This window comes from Narcine bancroftii, chromosome 2, assembly GCF_036971445.1.
Source record: "Narcine bancroftii isolate sNarBan1 chromosome 2, sNarBan1.hap1, whole genome shotgun sequence".
In the NCBI taxonomy this organism is placed as follows: Eukaryota; Metazoa; Chordata; class Chondrichthyes; order Torpediniformes; family Narcinidae; genus Narcine; species Narcine bancroftii.
This window is the reverse complement of record NC_091470.1, coordinates 212,255,780-212,272,883: the sequence shown is the minus strand read 5'-3', so window position 1 is coordinate 212,272,883 and position 17,104 is coordinate 212,255,780. Positions and strand designations below refer to the sequence as shown.

Sequence of the window (17,104 nt, the reverse complement as noted above, 5' to 3'; positions counted from 1 at the left end):
CAGCATGTTTTTAATGAGATGAAACACTAGGGAGATGCTGGAATTCAAAGGTGCTTGTCAAATAAAGCAGGTTGGCAGCTTCAGCACTCTGAATTTGTATGTCCAGGAATTCCGCACTAGATCATACTTCTGTTGAAATCACAGACTTACTGCTGTTTGAAGGGGTAAATGCTGATGGTTTTGCTTTAAAAAAGCCCGCAGAGGCTCAAGAAATCCAGCTCATAATTACCGCCATTGAGGAATGAGATGTGGAGAAATGTATTCACTAATAGGATTGTGCACAATGGAATTTAATCTCTCGGCTAATCTTTAGGTAATCAAGGGATATTAGGAGCAGAGGAGTAATTCAGGATGTTGGAATTGAAGTACAAGATCAATCATGATTTCATTAAATGGTGACAAGTTCGTAAACACAAACTTCAGCTTTTATTCCTTTGAAGAGTGATACACGCTCGGTATCTGAAGCACGAATACGTTTGTTTCTAAAACCACAGTATTTAACACATTTGTTTTCACGGATGTAGTCGGCAATGTTGGCTTGTGGTTATGCCTGGTGAAATAGCATTGCCAAAAATGTGAGGCAGCATGGTTTATCTCAAAGTTTAGTGATGAGGAGATAATGTTGAGGTCTTTGAACGTTTGCAATGGCCTCACTCTATAATCTGACCCAACATTTCATATACAAAAACTTATTTCAGGTGACCTGCCTCATGAATCAAACGGTTGAAATCTGAGTGAAACAATTAGAGCTAGTGTGAGTTCCTCCGGCAATTTTGTGTTTTAACAGTTTAAATCTGCAATTGGTGAACGGAAAGCTGCTCTGTACAAGATGACACCGTCACGAGGGGTCTCACCTGATCTTCCGGGTTGTTCGAGGATGTTCAGACTGTACTGACATATAACTTGTACTGCTCATTCGCGAAGCGCTACTCGTCCTTGAAACAGCAGACACGTCACTGACGTCACTGTCAGACGACTTGTTGGAGATATTATCTGATCCTCGATGTCTGTCCCGTCCCAACCGATGCTGTTGAGAAGAAGTTATATCAATTTCTTCAAACATCAAACATGGTCAAAGATAAAACTGCAACTAATTCAAAAAAATAGACACAAATAAATATTTGATGAAAAGCCTCTACTCAAGGCTACCAATATGAATCGAATGGAAGACTAGATGTCCTCGTTTCCAACCATTTGTTCCTCCAAGGACTGTGTTTTGTTCGCATGCTGATAATATTTGATATTAACAGTCCACGTAAATCATAAAGATAGTAGTTGAAATAAAAACACAACATGCTGGAGAATTTCTGCAGGTCAAACATGGTCCTTTATGTAGCAAAGGTAAAGATACGGAACTGACGTTTCGGGCTTGAGCCCTTCATCGTGGTGTGAGAAATTGCCAGCAAGCATTTGAACAAAAGAGTAGGAGGGGTGGCATAGACAGGAGATGATAGGTGGAGAAAGGAGGGAGGGGACAACAGCGATGAAGGGGGAGGGAGAGATGACTGGGTGGCTGGAAGAACTATAAAGCCAAGAAGGGGAAAGAAAAGGTGAGCAGGTTTAATGGAAAGCAGTAAAGTCAATGTTAATGCTATCTGGCTGGTGGGTGCCCAGATGGAAAATCAGGTGTTGTTTCTCCAATCTGCGGGTGGTCAGGGTGGGACAGTACACAAGGCCATGGACAGACATGTGAGTGTGGGAGTGTGACCCAGAATTGAAATGGTTGGCCACTGGGTTGCGAACGGAGTGGAGGGAAGCGATCTCCCAGTCTGCGACCGGACTCTCCGATGTAGAGAAGGCCACAAAGGGAGCACCGGATGCAGTAAATAGGTCCTCTGGATGTTGCTTCATGTGAAAGTCCTGTTTGAGGCCCCAGGTCGAGATGATGGAGGAGGTGTGGGTGCAAGTGTTGCACCTCTTGCGGGCACAGGGGAAGGTGCCAGGGGTGTGATGGGTGGGGAGGAATGAAAGCACAAGGGAATCACGGAGGGAGCAAACCCTGTGGAAGGCTGAGAGGGGAGGAGAAGGAAAAATGTGTCTGGTGGTGGGGTCCTGCAGTAAATGCCAAAATTCCAACAGATAATATGTGGGATGCAGAGGCTGGTGGGGTGGTAGGTGAGGATGAGGCCATTCTACGTTTGTTGTGTCTGGGGGCAGAGTGGGCCAGGGCAGATGAGCGGGAAATGGAGGAGATGAGGAGAGACCTGAGTTGATAGTGGTGGAGGGGAAGCCATGTTTGTGGAAGAAGGCAGACATTTCGGAAGCTCTAACAGTCCAAGTCTCTCTAACCATTCTGCCCTTAGAACTTCTTATAATTTGTATTTTTTTTAACCAAGCAGCACCTCAAATATCTCCCCTTTTGGTGTGATATGGTTTAACGGGCACCTGTTCCTGTTTTGCTGCATCTTAATACTACATACGTCCAGAACAATAAAAGTGGGCATCCCAAACTCAATGCTCCATATCAAAGGTCTGAAGGTCAACCACATCTGGTCATGATGAGGTTGTTTTTAGAAGGTGAATGCTCCAAGAACTTCGCCATGCTAGTGTGCTTCCAAAATCAAGGCGAAACTTTGTCAGCCAGAGCGGATGATCCATCTCTCTCTCTCCTGCTGAAGTGTTTACCATGACTTTGATCTCTTCCATCACAATGTACAGATTCAGTCGAAGGTAGCAGCCTCAGGAGAGAGAAAAAAAAACAAGAGCAGACAATGTTCCAGTAATAAAGATCTAAAATTCAGAAGGAACTCTGCCTTTAGCCAAGCTTTCAGCTTGGCTCATTTGGACTCATTTGGACCGAGACAATGCTCAGCATGCACAAATGTGTACCAAATAGCGTTGGTGGCAGACGAGAGCTATGCAATGGTGATATTCACCAATGTCGTCCAACAACTGCATCTGACAATCAATGGAATTATCCTTCATGTCCCAACCATTAACATCCTGTCGTGTCACCACTACACCACTGATCAGGACTATAGCTGGACAAGCCATGTAAATAGAAAGGTGATAAGAACAGATGAGATGCTGCGTATCTCGAATTAAATGACTCACGTCCTGACCGTAGATTATCCACCATTTACAAAAGCAGGTGAGGCATTAGCCACTTGCTTTCAACCAGCTCCAACACTGAAGCTTGATATAATCCAGAACTAAGCTTGATCGGCACCTCCTTTGGCATTAACTCCACCTGTAATGTACTTTTACCAGGAGAAGAACAAGGAACTTTCTCAAGGAACATGACAAATGAGAGATATGTCCCATTCCAAATGACCATCTATAGTCATGTACACAAAACACACCAACACCTTTCCTTTATGTACCTGCAAGGCAAACAAAGAATCACCAACCAATCCAGTATCAATATTAAAGCAAGAAGGTGAGGGAAAAGAGAGTTCATAGAATCAGTACAGAAAACAGGCCAGTTGCCCCCTTTAGTCTGTGCCAACCATCATTCCGTTAGTCCAATTGACCTGCTCCCATTCCATAACCTTTCAGAGCTCTCCCATCCATGTATCTATCTAATTTATTCATAAAACTTATGAATGAGCCTACATTTACCACATCAAATAGCAGTTCATTCCACACTCCCACCACTCACTGATTAAAGTGGAAAAAGCCTATTCGCATCCATTCTATCTATACCTCTCATAATCTTGTAAATCTCTATCAAATTTCCCCTCATTCTTCGCTCCAAAGAATAAAGTCCTAACCTGTTTAATCTTTCCCTGTAACTCAACTCTTGGCAACAACCAAATAAATCTTCTCTGCACTCTTTCAATATCCTTCCTGTAGTTAGGTGACCAGAACTACAAACAATATTCCAAATTTGGCCTCACATATGTCTTAAAACAACTTGAACTGAGCGTCCCAAGTCCCTTCAGAGATAAACGAACATTAAAATTAAAAACTCCATCCATGATAAATACAAATGCAAGGAATTCATGGAGAACCCCAGCCTTTCTCAGAGCTCCATCTTGCCCACTCATTGGTCACATTCCCATTCTCACCCACTTTGAGTTCCTTTTTCCATTAACTGCAACTTTTGAATTGTCTTTGTCTTTGTACAGATGCTCTGAAATTCCTTTTTGTTACAGCTACAGGTTAAAAAAAACTGCAAAAACAATGACAATACAGTAAAACCCCTGGTATTAGACACCTATGGCGATCGGTAGATGCCAGATGAGTGAATTTTCCAGTTGCTTGAGATTGTGTGTTGCTTGATTGATGAACTAACGATGAGGCACGGCAATTTTAAAATTCTGTATTATTTATTTTCAGTGATTTTTTTTGCCGGTTGCTTGAGGCTGCCGTTTGCTTAAATTCTGGATAACAGAGATTTTACTTAATTTAATTAAAAAAAGGCAATAAATACAAATAAATAAATAGATATTCCAGCTATTCTAGTGCGAAAACAGTAACTCGGTCCTCTTGTGGTGTTGGAGCAGTCCTGATTAGTGCAATAAGTAGTAACTCGGTCCTCTTGTGGTGTTGGAGCAGTCCTGATTAGTGCAATAAGTAGTAACTCGGTCCTCTTGTAGTGTTGGCGCAGTCCTGATTAGTGGAATAAGCAGTAACTTGGTCCTCTTGTGGTGTTGGAGCAGTCCTGATTAGTTCAATAAGCAGTAACTCGGTCCTCTTGTGTTGGAGCAGCCCTGATTAGTGGAATAAGCAGTAACTTGGTCCTCTTGTGGTGTTGGAGCAGTCCTGATTAGTTCAATAAGCAGTAACTCGGTCCTCTTGTGTTGGAGCAGCCCTGATTAGCAGTCCTGATTAGTGCAATAAGCAATAAGCAGAGGTTCTTCTTCTACATTCACTCTACATACACAGAGGGTCCCAACATTCAATTTCTCACTTCATCCCAATTCAACAGCTGCTCCCACTCCTATCCAACCTTTTATCTACTTCATCACTGAGATGCCCCGGCTTTGCTTACCCTCGTTGTAAGAATATAACGAGATTGCATCCAAACCTACTTCACGATAAATTTATTTTTAAAAAATTTTAATTTAGGCATTGTGATAGTACGGATTCTATAACCGACGTATACATGTGTATATTGTAGTATAGGATGGCTGTGACTGGCTGAGAGCGTAGCCACGCCTACTGGCTGGTCTTAAAGGATTGCTCTTAGCTCGACCCTGATCATTCTGGACTGGTCGACCTACATGTAATACGCTCCAGTCTTTTGTTAATACAAGCCTTGGTTCGGATCAACAAGTCTTTGACTCTTTCGATATGGACTACAATTTTATTAATGAAAAGATTTTTCTAGGGATGGAGCGTATGTCGTGACCATCAACCCACAGTCAGCTACAACCCCAAATGACTTCAAGCACTGGGTGAGGTGTTTCGAGGCTTACTTACAGCTCTCTGACCCTGTCGTGGAAGAGGACGGCCATCGACTGCTAGTTATTGATGTCTATGGTGTCCCTGAGGGTCTACGAGAGCATCCAAGATGCAGCCACTTACACAGCAGCCATGTCAGTGCTGAAGGGACTCTACAAACGACCTGTGAACAGGGTCGATGCCCGGTACAAGCTAGCGACCAGGAGGCAACTGCCTGGTGAGTCCTGTAGAGCTTACTTCCCAGCACTAAGGTTAATGGGCAGAGCCTGTGCCTGCACAGACAGAACTGCAGCTGAAATCACCGACAATCTCATTCGGGATGCTTATGTGGCCGGGGTCTGATCGAATAAGGTGAGGCAGCACCTGCTAGAGCACAAGGGAGAAAAGCTAGAGGACGTGACCCGATCGCAGAGACAATGGAGGCTGCAGTCTTAAGTATGGATGCTTACTCTCAGGTCTGGACTCCATGCTATGAAGTGAGTAGGATGCCTGCTCTTAACCCTACTACCTCACGGCCCTCCGATGGCCTGGCTGCCTGATGCAACCCCGAAGTGCTACTTCTGCGGGAGGGACAAGCACAGCAGATCCCAATGTCCTGCAAGGAAAGCCAGGTGCCAGAAGTGCCTTAAAAATGGCCACTTTGCTGTAGTCTGTCACTTCAAAATGGCCACCACCAAACACAGTGCCCTGTCTGAGGCCCAACCACCATCCCCTCATTCACACTTCTCTTCATCAGAGCTCTCATCCAATGAGAGCATGGGCTCGATCGCACGGCAGTGCCTGACATCATGGTGCAGGCACCATGCACGCAAGTGACACTCTACCCTCGCTGCGAAGACATTGGCCCGCTTGGACCACCCATACGAAGCAATGGCTGCCCAGATCCCGGCCTCGATAATGGTCGCCCCACCTCCGACTCAAATGACAGCCGCCCCAGCTCCAACACCGACCCCGGCCCTGACTTCAGTGACTGCCACCGCCAACCAAGTACCTGCTGCCGCCACTACCAACACCGCCAACCAGGTACCCGCTGCTGCTACCAATGCTATCAACCTGGTACCCACCGCCGTTACCGCCGATGACTGCCCGACTGACCGTCCCACCGCCGACTGTAAGCAGTAGCTCCCAGCACTTACCTTTGGCAGCCCGACGGCCCCAGCAGGCTGCAAGCAGCAGCCCAGGCCATTCGCCACCGACAGCTCCAGCCCGACTACAACAGTGACGTCAACGCGCACACATAGTGCACTTCAGACCCGACACTTGCGTGACGTTATCATGCAAGACTCCACCCTCCCCAGCACAGGTCACTGCATCAGTGACCCTGGACCAAGACCGCCCCCATCCCCTCACAAAAGTGATGGAATTGATTAAAGTACCCGGACACTGTACTAATTGCTTATTTGACTCGGGGTTCACTGAGAGTTTTATCCGTCCAGACCTGGCCCAATGTTGCGGACTGGTCATTCTCCCCACTGACCAATAGATTTCATCGGTGACCAGATCATACTCGAATGGGATAAAGGGGTATTGCAGGTGACCCTGAAAGTCCAGGGCATCACATTTACCGATTTTAAACTGTTAGTCCTCCCTCAACTGTGCAGTCCGGTATTGCTGGGATTGGATTTTCAGTGCCAGCTCCAAACTATTTCCCTGCACTATGGGGGGCCCCACTCCCCATTCTCTGTCTGTAACTGTTATAGAAAGAGAATTTGGGTTAAAAAGGGTTTAAGTTAAAATGTGATGATTAGTCATAAAAGGGGGCTAACCACTGGAGTTTAGCTGGAAAATGTTACAAAAGACTTGCAACAGATTTAACTACAGAGAGACATGCAGGAGCCAAAGATTGATAAAGAGTGAAAAACAGAATTTGGTGTGAGCAGAGGTCATGAATGATCGTGGTGTGCGTGACTAACAGTAATCAGGATGATTCTGCAAAAACTAACCAATTAAAGCAGTGTAGTGGAGATGCCGAAGGAGAAGCAAATTGTATAAAAAACAATGCACTGTATGTATCAGGGCTCGACTTGGCAAGAAGCCGGTTGAGTCCAACTCTGCAGACTTGAGAATAAAGCTTGTCGTGTCACCGATCTTAAAGAGACTCATTTGTGAGAATTTGTGTTTCTGACAGTAACCACTCCACCCTGGAAGCCTCCTGCCAGCGACAGCCCAAGCCACGCACCCTGGTGCCCCACATGTAGCCTCTCCACCCTCCAGGTCGCTCCTCCAGCACACTTCGCAAACCTCACCCCTGGCTGGAAACCAGTGGCCACCAAAGCCGGCCATATAGTTACGAAGACAGGAAATTGATCAAAAGCGAGTTGCGCAGACTGCTGGACGAGGGCATTATCAAATCCAGCTCAAGTCCCTGGAGGGTTCAGGTGGTGGTTGTTAAAAACAGGGAGAAGCTGCGGATGGTGGTTGACTATAGCCAGACAATCAACCGCTTCACGCTTCTGGATGCGTACACCCTCCCACTGATCATGGATGTGGTGAATCAGATCGCCCAATACCGTGTGTTCTCCACTAGTGACCTACGTTCGGCCTATCACCAACTCCCGATCCGCCAAGAAGACTGACCTTTCACGGCCTTTGAAGCGAATGGGTGGCTGTACCAATTCCCCAGGGTACCCTTTGGGGTTACGAATGGCATCATGGTTTTCCAGTGGGAAATGGACTGGATGGTGGACCAGAACGGGGTGACTGCTACTTTCCTGTATCTGGACAAAGTCACCATCTGCAGCCATGACACGGAGGATCATGATGCCAACCTTGAGAAATTTTTTCAGAGCGATTCAGCTGAACGTAACCCAGAATTTCGACAAGTGTGTCTTCCGGACCACTTGGCTCGCAATTCTAGGTTGCATGGTGGAGAATGGGGAGGTAATGCTGGACCCTGACCACATGCGTTCTCTCATGGACCTGCCTCCCCAAAACCTAAAAGGCACTCAGACACTGCCTGGGCTTCTTTTCATACGACGCCCACTGGGTTCCACACTACACTGATAAGGCACAGCCACTTATCAAGACCACCTCCTTCCCCCTGTCAACCAAAGCAAGAGTGGCCTTTGACCGCATCAAATCAGACATTGCTGCTGCAATGCTGTACGTCATTGACAAATCCATTCTGTTCCTAGTAGAGAGCGATGCATCTGATTTTGCACTGGCGGCCACCTTGAACCAGGCCAGCCGGTACCCTTCTTCTCCAGGACCCTCCAGGGCCCAGAGAGCAGACACTCCCCTGTCAAGAAGGAGACACAGGCTACAGTCGAAGCGGTACGTCATTGGAGGCACTACCTCACTGGCAGGTGCTTTACACTGCAGACTGACCAACATGCAGTCTCATTCATATTTAGCAGCACCCAGCGAGATAAGATCAAGAATGACTAAGTGGAGAATCGAACTCTCCACCTTCAATTATGACATACTGTACTGGCCTGGTAAACTTAACGAGCCGCCAGACGTGCTCTCCATGGGGACTTGTGCCAACGTACAACTGGACGAGCTACAGAGACTCCACGAGGAGCTCTGTCATCCAGGGGTCACTAGGTTTGCAGATTTCGTTAAGGCCCGCAACCTACCCTACATGGTCGAGGAGATTTGCTCCATGACCTGAGCCTGCCCGGTGTGCACTGAGTGCAAGCCCCACTTCTTCCGCCTGGAGAACACCCATGTCATCAAAGCCACCCGGCCATTTGAACGTCTAAGCGTGGACTTCAAGGGGCCCCTACCCTCCACCAACAATCACACCTACATTCTTACGGTGATCGATGAGAACTTTCACTTCCTGTTCGCTGTACCCTGCTCGGACATGATTGCCTACTGTCATAGAGGCCTTGCACAGCATCTTCACCATTTTTGGGTACCCCAGTTACATCCACAGCAACTGGCGGTCCTCATTTATGAGTGCTGAGCTGCGGCAGTACCTCCTGGAGCCTGGTATTGCTTCGAGCAGGACCACCAGCTATAACCCACGCAGTAATGGGCAAATCGAAAGAGAGAATGCCATCATCTGGAAAGCGGAGTTAGAAGAATGAGAGGTGATCATTTAGAAACATATAAAATTATAGAAGCCGTGAGGTGATTTCCACTGATAGCTGAGATGAGAATTAGGGAGAATGGTCTTAAGTTTCAGTTGAGTATTTTCTGCTTCCTACAATTGAGATCTTTCTTAAGAGACAAATTTGGACAAACAATGACTCTGCCGGAATGCAGCACCATGGAGATTCTAATTCGACAAAGGAAAGTATTTAAATTTATTTCTAGAATATATTTCCTACTCCAGAGTGAGGGCCCAAAACCAGGATTACACCTGACGAGGGAGAGATGGGAGTCAGACTTGGGTACAACAATTAATGAAAATCGATGGGAAGGTTTGTGTCCAAACAGCACGACAGGGATTATCAATGCCAGCATAATTTCCTGCATCAGTGGTACCTCACACTACAAAAATTACATATATCAAAGTCTTAAATTTCGGATATGTGTTTCAGATTTGGAGTAGAGGTTGGACCCTTTATCCACTCCACCTGGCTATGTACGAAGGTGAGATCCTTCTGGGGAGACCTAGGGGACATCTTTAAATTTTTTTTTTAAATTTTTTATTTTTCACACCATAAATCACATTAGCCATGATATACACTATTTCTTTTTCACACATATACAGTGACTTTTTCTCCCCCCCCCCCCCACCTTTCCTCCCAAACCACCCCCCCAACCCCCCCTCTCATCCATTTTAGGTATACAATCTAGGTTGCATTAAGCCAGTCAGACAATGTTGTCATTCAACAAAATTACACCAGAAATTCTACTGAGTCCATTCTTTTCTTTCCTTCTCCTTCCATCAACTTAGGTAATGTTTGTCCCCGGTAGGTTTTCGCCATTGTATTTAATATAAGGTTCCTATACTTGTTTGAATATTTCAATATCATTTCTTAACCTATATATTATTTTTTCTAATGGAATACATTTATTCATTTAAATTTAGTAGTTTCTTCCTTTTAATTTGGTTATGTATTCCATTAATATTTAAAGACATATAGTTCAGCGTAGCCCTTTTATATTTTGTTTATCTTCTCTTTCTGTTTTTCCATCATTACCTTTCCTCCTTTTCCATTTCTGTTTTCTTATTTTCAACTCTTTATAAGACAACATTCCTACAACATCCAACATTTTCCTTATTCTCCTATTTCTATCTTATTTATCCACAATCTCCCCTTCACCTCCTGAGTTGTCCTTTATCCCTTGTCGGACAACCACATCTCCCCTCTCCATTTGGATTTGCGAATCCACTCGCAAGCGTCAACTGATTTTGCAGTGACCGCTATTTCCCCCCACCCCGCCTCCCCCAGAAAAGATTTAGCTTTTCATATGTCACAAAGGTCACTCTTTTAATTACCTCCTTATTCTCTCTATTCCATTACCTTCCCTTATTAATTCTTGTCTATACTATCTATATTTTCCTCTAAGTACAGATACATTCATGTATGCTCATTGTCCCTATTCACTCTTATACCTCTTTACCCGCATACATATCAATCGTGATCATTTTTACTCTCATTACCCGTCTTCATCCCTCAGTCTATTTTTGTCTTTACCCACATACATATCAATCGTGATCATTTTAACTCTCATTACCCGTCTTCCTCCCTCAGTCTATTTTTGTAATTGTTCTGCAAATTTTCGTGCTTCTTCTGGATCCGAGAATAGTCTGTTTTGTTGTCCTGGAATAAATATTTTCAATACTGCTGGATGCTTTAGTATAAATTTATACCCTTTCTTCCATAAAATCGCCTTTGCTGTATTGAACTCTTTTCTCTTCTTTAGGAGTTCAAAACTTATATCTGGATAAATGAAGATTTTTTGCCCTTTATACTCCAGTGGTTTGTTGCCCTCTCTTACTTTTTCCATTGTCTTCTCCAGTACCTTTTCTCTTGTAGTATATCTTAGGAATTTTACTACAATAGATCTTGGTTTTTGTTGTGGTTGTGGTTTAGAGGCCAATACTCTATGTGCCCTTTCTATTTCCATTTCTTGCTGTAGTTCTGGACATCCTAGGGTCTTAGGGATCCACTCTTTTATAAACTCCCTCATATTCTTGCCTTCTTCATCTTCCTTAAGGCCCACTATCTTTATGTTATTTCTTCTGTTATGGTTTTCCATTGTATCTATTTTTTGAGCTAGTAGTTCTTGTGTCTCTTTAGTTTTTTTATTAGATTTCTCCAATTTCTTTTTTAAGTCTTCTACCTCCATTTCTGCTGCTACTGCCCGCTCTTCCATCTTGTCCATTTTCTTTCCCATTTCTGTTAAGGTCATCTCCATTTTATTTATTTTCTCTTCTGTGTTGTTTATTCTTTTTCTTAAATCCTTAAATTCCTGTGTTTGCCATTCTTTAAATGACTCCATGTATCCTTTAATAAGAGCAAGTATATCCTTTACCTTGCCTTTCTTTTCTTCTTCTATTTCCCTGTACTCTTCCTCTTCTTCTTCCTCTGGGTTGGCCATCTGTTGTTTCTTTGATGCCCTTTCCTCCTCTTCTTTCTTGTTTCCATTGTCTTCTGTGGTCTCTTCTTGCTGCAGGTGTTCTGCAGCTGTCGTTGCCGGCTGTGGAGATCGACTCCCCAGCTGGTCCCCTCTCCCGTCGGTGTGTTTTTTTTCATTCGCATCGCGCATGCGCGAAGTATCGCGCATGCGCGGTTGCGCACTTTTACTCGGCTCTGCGAGCCATTTTTGTAGTCCATTATTTACCGACCTGAGGGAGCGGGTTTCTCTCTCTGCAGCGGGCCTCTTCGGACAGGTAAGGCCTTCACCTTTTTCCTCCTTTGTCTTCTCTTCCTCTCTTCTTACCGTTGCTTTCGATTTTTCTTTTTTTGTCGCCATCTTCTTTCCACCTTTATACTCACTTTTCTGTAACTTTTATTTCTGTGCCTTTGTGTTTTCCTTTGTTTTTCCCGACTTTTCTGGAGAGGGCTGGAGTTCACCGTCCGGCCACTACTCCATCACGTGACTCCTCCCTTTAAAATTTTTTTTTACGAAAGTGGAGTTTCCACAAGACCCAGAATTGTTCCTTCTGGGAGAGATTAGTGAAGTACAGTTCAGATTATCCAAAGACCAAATTCAATTTGTGAAGGTCGCTTTGTCGGTTGCCGGGAAGTGTATGGAGGTTGCATGGAAGTCCGACTCTCAACTGAGTATCACACGATGGAGTTCAGAGGTGCAGAGCTGCATTCCCCTGGAGAAGATCACTTATAACTTGAGAAGGAAGGATGAAATGTTCATTGAATTGCGGCAGCCGTACCTGAGGGACAGAGCAGCACAGATATAATCTATCCCCCCCCCCCACCTTAAATATAAGTGAAGATGCAACCTGTCCTGACAGATAAATAAAGAAGAGACTGAATTAAGGTTGTGGTACAGATGACGTGTTTTAATTTTTAGTTTAATTTTTTTTCCTTTGACTATTATGGTTTATATAATATCTGGGGAAGGGATGGAAAATACTTTATTTTTATTATATATATATGGATATTACATTGTGTGATAAGAAAATGCCTTATATTGTTTGTATATATTTGCTTGAGTCTTTTAAAATAAAATATTGTAAAAAAAAGATTCGGTTGAGTAAATTTAAGGCAGATATGAAGAGGAATTACTTCTCCTGAAGAGTGGGGCATCTGTGGGGTTCTCTACCCAATGAAGCAGTAGAGGCTGCCTTGTATTTAAAACACAGAGATTTTTTAACAAAAGGAGAATTAAGGGTTAGGGAATAGCTGGGTAAGTGGAGCTGAGTCCATGGCCAAAATCGTACAGCATGTTGATCATAAATGCATTCTGTTGTGTGGGTTTATTAAACAGCACTGATTGTCAAAATCTCAGTTTGAGTCTGGTGCCAAACTTCAGAAGGGATCTAAATGCTTTTGAGGGGGCGCAGGGCAAGTTTTTAGGATAATACCAAGGATGGAGGTATTCAAGGAGTAGAGAGTTTGGTGGTGAAGTTTGGAATAGAGGAAAGATCTGGGAGGGTGCTGATCCTTGTCTCAGACCAGAGCCAGTTGAATTCTGCCAGCATTTTCTGTCTTTTATTTGCATTGTTCATCTTCAATAGAAAACTTAAGGGTGATTCAAAAGAGAATTTCAGATGTTTAGTTGATGGAGAAAAGCAGAGATAATCTATTTAAGGAAAAAAAAATCCCGATGGATCTAGAAGGCTTCACTGAAAAAGCTCCTCGTCCCAGCCAAACTCATTCCCAAGCGTCAGGATCTGGCTTCAGTTCCCCTGCAACTGGATCCTTGACTTCCTGTCCGACATATTGCAATAAACAAAGATGAGTAACAGCATCTCCTCCATGATCACACTCAAAACAAGCACCTGTCAAGAATGCTCTCTCAACATCTACAACTACAAGCTAAAGACTGTTCAAACTCCATTTTCCAATTTGCAAACAACACAACAGTAGTAGGCCCAGATGCCAAATAATGACAAGATTGAATGCGGGAAAGAGGCTGAAAGCCCAGTGGCAGGGAACCAAGATAACAACCTCTCTCTCAATATCAATAAGATAAAGGAGATGATTATTGACTTCAGGAGAGGAGCAGAGTCTGCTCCCCTGTCCACATGAATGATTGGAAAGAGTATCTAGCTAGACGTTCTTGGGAAATAATACCTCCAGTGACCTGACTAACAAGTACGTCAAGAAAGCACCAGCGCCTCTACTTTCTGAGAAGAGGCGTTCAGGAAGTCCCCAGCAGTCCCTCAACAACTTCTACAGGTGCACCATCAAGAACAGACTTGAGGGACAGGTACTGCCCTGTTCAAGATTGGCTAAAGATGGTGAATGCAGCTCAGAATATCACCCAACTTCCCTCCCCTCCATGGACTCCATCTTCATCTCCCACTGCCTAGAAAAACTAGCCAACGTACTAAAGGACTTATCACAATTGGGGCGAAACCTGAAGAGTGTGAAAACGTGCATCAACAGGTTTACATGTTGCTTTCCCACAGCCAATAGGCTGTACAATAAATCCCACAACAGGGTTCATAAAATTATGATAAAATATGTCTTTAAAAGGTATAGATTGTGGGGGTTTAGTTTATAGATAATAGTTAAGGTACACTTCACAGGCATCTCAGTTTACATTCCACAAAAGATATTAACATTTCACAAAAGACATCTCATTTGAAATGCAAGAGTTATGCTTAAGGATAGATTCTAGGTCGACAATGAATTTGGAGTGCTCGTGAAGACTGATGTTAATTGGACTGATGTTGTGGAAATGGAATGGATGATTGTCTTTAAAGGACAATCCAGGCTCAGAAACTGAATAATCTTTTGTAGGTGCCAGCAATCCAAGTCTGGTTGGTTTGCTGTACTAAAAAGGGTCATGTGGTTTTGCAAACAGAGAGAGAAAAAACATGCTATTCTCTTTGGGTAGAGAGAGGGGGGGAGAGACAGTTAGTTTACAGCAGGAGTTGGTGCTGGAAACTGCACCTTTTGCAGAACTGCTATAAGACCCCATTTGAAGATGGGTTTTGAGTTCAGCCTATTCTAAACCCTTGCAGTCAATTACAAGAGCATGTCGCTGGTTAATGGGTTTCTCCTGAAATAGGGGGAAAAAAAAAGAATTTTGTGATAACCTGGAAGAAGAGATTGTCTTTTGGAAAACGTAAGAGGGGGTACATTTCTTCGGCAAGACACTGAAGAGGTCGGTTGAAGGAGATCAGTTTGTATGTGTCCAATGAATAATGAATGTCTCTCCCTGAAACCAACAAAGTCCTTCCTTTGCGGTAACAATTTAAGTTAAAGCACCAGAGTCTGGTGAAGATCATAAATGTTGAATTCTGTGCACAGTTTGAAAATTTCCTGATACCAGTGAACTTGGAGAAGTTAACTGTGAATGATTGGACAATGAACCAAAGAACTTTCCTGAACACATACACATTACATACACGTGCGCTTAGAATTAGAAGGGGGTTAAGTTAATAGTAACAAGTTAAATATTGATCCTATTATTCTGTATGAAGAAAATTAAAACCAGTTTTGTTTAAGTAACCATTTTCTTGGTGAATTTCTGTTGCTGCTTGTTTTTGGAGTCCTCTGGGCTCATAACAATACTGAAATAAAGTATTCATTAAATACCACTGCTATTCTTCAGGTTCCATACACACTTTCCCACTGTCACACTTCATAGGTCCTATTCTTTCACGTCTCATCCTCTTGCTCTTCACATACTTGTAGAATGCCTTGTGGTTTTCCTTAAGTCTGTTCACCAAGGGCTTCTCATGGCCCCTTTTGGCTTTCCTAATTTCCGCTTTAAGCTCCTTCCTGTTGGCCTTATAATCTTCCTGATCTCTAGCATTACCCAGTTCCCTGAACCTTTTGTTAGCTTTTCTTTCCTTCTTGACTAGATTTATTACAGCCTTTGTTCCTGTACCCTACCATAACTTTGCTTCTCATTGGAACGTACTGATGCAGAACTCCACACAAAAATCCCATGAATATTTGTCACATTTCTTCCGTACTTTTCCCTGAGAATATCTGTTCCCAATTTAAGCTTCCAAATTCCTGCCTGATAACTTCCTTTACTCTAATTAAACGTTTTTCTAACTTGTCTGTTCCTATCTCTCTCCAGTACTGTTGTAAAGGAGTTAGAATTATGATCACCATCTCCAAAATGCTGTCCCACTGAGAGATCTGACACCTGACCAGATTCATTTCCCAATACCAAATCGAGTACAGTCTCTCCTCTTGTAGGCTTACCTACAATAGAGTGTCAAGAAACCATCCTGAACAGACCTAACAAATCTCTTTCTCTTTGGCTTGGCTTCGCGGACAAAGATTTATGGAGGGGTAATGTCCACCTAACAAATGCCACCCATCTAAACCCCTTGCTCTAGGGAGATTCCAATCGATATTTGGGAAATTAAAATCTCCCATTACGACAGCTCTGTTATTACTACACCTTTCCAGGATCTGCTCCATGATATCCCTGCTTGTATTGGGTCACCTATAAAAAGCACCCAGTAAAGTTATTGATCCCTTCCTGTTCCTAACCTCCATCCACAAAGACTCTGTAGATAATCCTTCCATGACGTTCATCATTTCTGCAGCCGTGACAATATCTCTGATCAACAGTGCCACTTGCCACCCCCCCTCCCACCCCCCACCTCTTTTGCCTCCCTCCTGGTCCTTTCTGAAACATCTAAAACCCGACACTTGAAGTAACCAATCCTGTTCCTGAGCCATCCAAGACTCTGTAATAGCCACCACATCATACCTCCAAGTACTGATCCAAGCTCTGAGTTCATCTGTTTTGTTCACATACTCCTTATGTTAAAATAGACACATCTCACACCGTCCGTCTGGGTGCATCCCTTCTCTATCACCTGCCGATCCTCCCTCACACACTGTCTCCAAGCTTTCTCTATTTGTGAGCCAATCTCCTCTTCCCAGGTCTCTTCAGTTCGGTTCCCACCCCCCAACAATTCTAGTTTAAACTCTCCCTAGTTGCTTTAGTAAGGATATTGGTCCCCCTGGGATTCAAATGCAACCCATCCTTTTTGTACAGGTCCCACCTGCCCCTAAAGAGCTCCCTATGGTCCAGAAATCTGAATTGCTGACCCCTGCTCCAATCCCTCAGCCACACGTTCATTCTCCATCTCATTCTATTCCAATACTCACTGTCTCTTGGCACAGGCAGTAATCCAGAGATGAGTATCTTTGTGGTCCTGCTTCTCAACTCCCTGTCGTGATTTTTCAAG

General features: G+C 43.9%; 1 protein-coding gene across 3 annotated transcripts in view; it reads right to left on the bottom strand.

Moving 5' to 3' along the window:
* Positions 1 to 17,104, bottom strand: part of rims2a (regulating synaptic membrane exocytosis 2a) — an 865,989-nt gene that overhangs the window by 146,574 nt on the left and 702,311 nt on the right. For all 3 annotated transcript variants that reach the window (XM_069920255.1, XM_069920253.1, XM_069920254.1), the window contains one exon: positions 855 to 1,027. In XM_069920255.1, coding sequence (XP_069776356.1) covers positions 855 to 1,027 — 173 coding nt within the window. The remainder of the gene's footprint in view (positions 1 to 854; positions 1,028 to 17,104) is intronic.